Here is a 4,971-nt window from a genome sequence, read left to right on the forward strand (position 1 = left end):
ATATCACTAATTTGGTCTATGACCTTTAATATAAGTTAATAAAATTCCAAATTTGTGTATAATCCATTCACGATTTCATCGAACAATTAACTGAAGATATAATGTTGAATTCTTTTGCAACTTTTTGTTGGCAACAGATGTTGAAGACATTTCCTTGCCTGCAAGTTGCAATAGTAGGGAATGTTCCGTTACACTTGAACTTAGGCCTCTCTTACTGTTTTGACCTTGGCTTAAGATTGGAAAATTTACCAAAAAGATTGTTACGGTTTGTTGGAATTACAGAGAGCTTTGACGGTTGCTATGCGTAAATTAATTTGACACTCGTAAGAAAAATATTTGAACAATTGTTTAACACTCAAAGCATATTTATTCAATTTCAAAAATTGCTTTTTTTTCGGCTCTTAAGCAAATATGTCTAATTATGTTTATTTATAATACATATTTGCTTTTATAATTGGAGCTTAAGTAAATTTTCGCTAGGTTATGTTTGAAATTAATTATTCTAGTTGTTGGCAACTCTGYTTGCTTTCTAATTTGTGGAATGTGTTTTGATAAATGGGATCAAAGAGTTACCTTAACTTCAAACATTGGTCCCAGTGGACCGCTAGGTATACAAAATCCGATTTCATACTAATCATGTCTCTATTTTGATAATCTAGGTTGCCAACATCAATTATTTCTTTCCCAGAATACATTCTTCGAATCTGAAGTTTATAATGATGRTGAACTTTACTATTTGGCACATTTCGTTAACGCAAATTACAAAAGCTTTTCGAGTTTTAAATTTGGCCGCAAACTAGTTCTTAAAACTAGCAAAACATATAGATTTGGAGCAGTAAGTTTTGGAATTTGTTGCCTTTAGACCACCAGATGTGAGACGTTACTAGTGTAGGCTGGCGAGTAACGTGGCGGTAACATATTGGTTGGTGGACGCATTTTGCCCAAAATCGGCATGTGCACGGCAGGTGAATGGCCACCTTTGGTAGCATCATCCAGATACCGGCGATTTCGTAAAATGTCAGCATCGCTCTTCCAAGCCTGCTCGGGTGCGCGTGGACCCATGCGCGGATAACGACGTTTATCCACGGCGAAGCTAATAGTACCCGGAGTAGCGTTCAGACCCACATTGTATTGCCGCTGCATGGCGAGCGAAGCACGTAAGGTCTTACGTTTCTGAAAAGAGTTAATACAATTTCAACATTAATTTTTTTTCGTTTCACAAATATGCTTGCATCATAAGTACTTCTATAGTGCCACGCCACTTGTCTGCTGCATGCCGTGCTATGTCCAAGCGCTTTTGTTTTTTCACTTGATGTTTTTTATAGATCACTTCGACTATAATGAGGCCGACACCGCCGGCAACACCGGCTGCAACCAAAATGAAAACGCCAGCCATGTTTTGGAGTCCGAGCGTGTTGGGCGTTTTCTCGAAGAGTTCGCATTGTTGTGCGTTCCCATGAAAAATCCAGTGTTTATCGAGCGCTTCCATGAAACCACCTTAATACATRTAAATAAATGTATGGCTGTTCCACAACTCTCTTTAAACGCAACTTACTCTCGTGAAACTCTAAAATCGCAAGCGTAACCGCATCCGTCCATGGCGAACCTTTCTGCAAACCGATCCCATATCCGCTACGTCCAAATAATTCACCAGCGGTAACCAACTCACAATCTTTAGACGCCTCATATTCAAGCCGCGAAGARTCCCAAATAAAAGCCATTAGTTTTCTGTGTGCAAAGAAACTTTTACAATGCTAGTTGATTATTAATGCTATCCGCTTACCCTTTCTTTACATCCTGTATGGCCTGCTCTGCTGTGTCATAGTTGTTTGCCTCCATTGTACGATACATATTAGACAACTCTACCTGTCGCCGAAAATACATATCTACCGACGAGCCCTTCACCGTCGCACAAGTCAAATTTTCCATTGTATTCCGTAGACGGGCATCATTAATACCACTAAGTTTAGTTTTCGGTCGCTCCAACACGAGAAAAGCCGCTAAGTTGGCAGTGTACGAGGCGACAATGATCATCGCAAAACCCGCCCAGAACATGCCGAGCACACGTGCCGAAAAACTGCGTGGCGTTCCCTCGCCGATGCCACTATTTAAAAGCACACCCCATGCAAACCAGACGGCCGAGCTCAGATTCAATGCCTTTTCTTCGTTGCTGTCAGTGTGTGATAGTTTGAAACGTCCGAAGGGTGAGAATCTGAGGGAAAACAAGAAAACGAAAAATCGCCAAGAAAAGCGTGGTTGCAGTGCTGTTATTTACCTGTTAGTGGTAGGGGCACTAAAAGAAAACTACGATAGTGGGTATTTGRAAAGATGAAATGCTTAAAGTGCTTCGGCATGCGATCGATGAGCGACGATCAATATTTGGTTTTTGTGTTACTGATAGCATTTTATGAGCTTTGTCTTTTATTTAATTGAGTTTTTGTTGTTGTTTGGGGAAAGGGTGCATGGTCGAGAGATCAGCTTTCAGTGATTTTTATACAGATTACTGATCTCATGATAGGATCGGGGTTGTAAAACCCTACTTACCTATCTAGTAGATATAGGACCAGCGCGACTACATGTACAGATACCATTACCAATATCCATAACGTGTTGCTAAATGGCTGCAGGAACGACACCAAAGTACTTGAACGTGATGGTTTCTTTTCTAGTATTGTGATGCCTTGATATTTGAACGGTTTCGAGAACTCAATAAATTCGGCACGCTCTGGATTAATGGTGAGTGGCATCGCCATGTCGGCACGTTCATTCACCAATTCCCCAATTAGACCGCTCCATTCTTTACGCGACGTTATCGCGCCCGAACTCGACGAACTCACATTCTTTAAAGTAAAATGGCCGAATTGTCCGTCCGGTGAGAGTGCCAGAGCGAAGGTGAAATTAATGCGATGCGAAAGAGCGTTTAAAAGATCGATGCAATAGCCGCGACAGCAGTTCTCGTTCTCTGTAGAGAATTTAGAAAGTATTAAATGAGGTTAATAAAAATTGAGGGATAACAATATAAAATGACGAGGAGAAATGAAAAGTTAAAACTTTTGAAAGACGGCGCTCAGTTTTGTTTAGTACAACCAGTAAAATCTCAAAAGAACTAAGAGTTCAGAGATTTGTCAAAAACAAAGCAAAAACATAATAGATCAAGATGGTTAGCTCATATAATTATTCTGTCATCGACGAATCTTTCACTGGATCATCCAGTAATAACGCAATATTTTTGACTTTCTTAATATATTTAAAATGATTCAAGCTTGGGTGTGCAGGACATATCTTTCAGTTCTTGCTATGGTTCAGGCAGAAGTCGTCAAAGATACGTGAATTATTACCTGAGTTTATCCTTTTTGGGGTTACTTTAAAGAATTTCAAGTCAATAATGATAACTTGGATCTCTAAAAGCTCCAATTTTTCATTAAAGATTAAATAGTTTCACAAAACTGCAAAACATTCTGTAAGCAATTTCGAATGTCTCATGCCCACAACGAAGGGTCGATGTGGTTTCAGACACCAGATTGTACCATAAAGGATTGGTCAGAAAAAATGAGTGGAGGGAGGAAAGTTCTTGAGTAAAATTTCTACCAACCGCTGCCATCGGTGGCATTAAATAATGGACAGGGTATTTCGTCCTCATCACAGTTGACTTCATCGTCTGTCAAGCGACGCGTATAGACAAATGGTTTCTCTTCGATGGTTAAGATTTTCAGGTGTGTGGGTATCATGATGCCCTCCGGTTTCTTCTTTTGTTTGCCAGGCCATAAAATCTCGCTATCATTGATRCGTAGCCGCATTTTCGCTTTTTCCTAAAAATATAAAACATTTTTTTATTTCAATTTGAAAGTTGCAAAATTACGAAATTTAAAGCATGCATTTTTTTGCTCATATCATATTTACTCACAGGATCATAATAGAACTTTCCAACGACATGCTTCTTCTGCTTCTCGTGTATGTTAATCACATCGTAGCCGGCGTAAATGCGATCACCATTGTCATCAAATGCCACCTGGCCCGTTTTGCCCGTTATGTTGCGAGTCTTCAGGTACTGAAAAAGTCGCTTACCTACACAAGCGCATAGAAGGCAGTACGCCACAGGAAAAAAAATGAGTATAAGTGTGTGTGTGTGTATGTATGTATGAGCATTTAAGTGAGTTAATAATTCATTTTTAGCAAACATAGCCTGTCTCACCGGACTCCCAATTAACGCCCGAATCACCGCAATCCTTTGGCGCCTCTGTAATCGTTTCATTGGACATCATCTCCTTAATTGCCGACGCGAGCACATAAACGCTATCCTAAACAGCCGCGAAGTGACAAATGAGACATTAAAAGTATGAGAATATTATATGTGAGCATGGTTTATATACAGAGCATGTATACTGCCCGATTATGGACAGTCTAGTGTAAACACAGCTTTACTTTTTTATGTGTATATGTGTATATGAGTATGTGTTATTTTGGTGGCGCTGCTTGCAGAAATCTATTTTGTGACAATGTCTTTAGACTAGTATGTTAAAGACTAGTTGAATAACTAAGTACTATAGAAATAGTTGATAGCAAATAGGATTGTAATGAGAGTGTGCTTGAGAATTAGATAATGTGTGAGGTTACAGCCTCTAATCATTCCAAACTAGAACTTGATTTTGTTTGTTTGACAGATTTATGATAATTTAGTTCTCTTGTCTTAGTTGTCTTGTAAGGTATGCCAAATTTAGTGAATATATTTTATAAAATAAAAAAGTTTGCCAAAACACTTGATTTTGATCGTTCAGTTTGTATGACATCTTTATGCTACGGTGATTTGATGTCAACGGTTCTGACAAATATGTTTGAGGAGAAACGAAAGTGTACAAAGTTTCGAATCAATGTCTCAAAAACTGAGGGCCAAGTACAGACGGACAGGGAAACAATGCCAAATCGACTCAGCTCGTTAGCTCAGTTGCTGATTTATAACTGGAGATCCCAGTA

At 39.1% G+C, this 4,971-nt stretch overlaps 1 protein-coding gene across 2 annotated transcripts in view; it reads right to left on the reverse strand.

The window, feature by feature from the left end:
• Window positions 1-405: 405 nt before the first annotated feature.
• The window catches only part of LOC108977756 (glutamate [NMDA] receptor subunit 1), a 25,174-nt gene continuing 20,608 nt past the window's right edge, over window positions 406-4,971 (reverse strand). Inside the window, exons 6-13 of one of the 2 annotated variants that reach the window (XM_018947634.1) lie at window positions 4,193-4,298; window positions 3,905-4,065; window positions 3,593-3,809; window positions 2,545-2,962; window positions 1,784-2,212; window positions 1,556-1,728; window positions 1,244-1,497; window positions 406-1,173 (exon numbers count right to left, since the gene is read on the reverse strand). In XM_018947634.1, coding sequence (XP_018803179.1) covers window positions 859-1,173; window positions 1,244-1,497; window positions 1,556-1,728; window positions 1,784-2,212; window positions 2,545-2,962; window positions 3,593-3,809; window positions 3,905-4,065; window positions 4,193-4,298 — 2,073 coding nt within the window. In that variant the 3' untranslated portion in view covers window positions 406-858. The remainder of the gene's footprint in view (window positions 1,174-1,243; window positions 1,498-1,555; window positions 1,729-1,783; window positions 2,213-2,544; window positions 2,963-3,592; window positions 3,810-3,904; window positions 4,066-4,192; window positions 4,299-4,971) is intronic. The other variant, XM_018947624.1, reaches the window with a different exon arrangement.

This window comes from Bactrocera latifrons, unplaced genomic scaffold (genome assembly GCF_001853355.1).
Source record: "Bactrocera latifrons isolate USDA-ARS-PBARC rearing strain unplaced genomic scaffold, ASM185335v1 scaffold_117, whole genome shotgun sequence".
NCBI lineage: Eukaryota > Metazoa > Arthropoda > Insecta > Diptera > Tephritidae > Bactrocera > Bactrocera latifrons.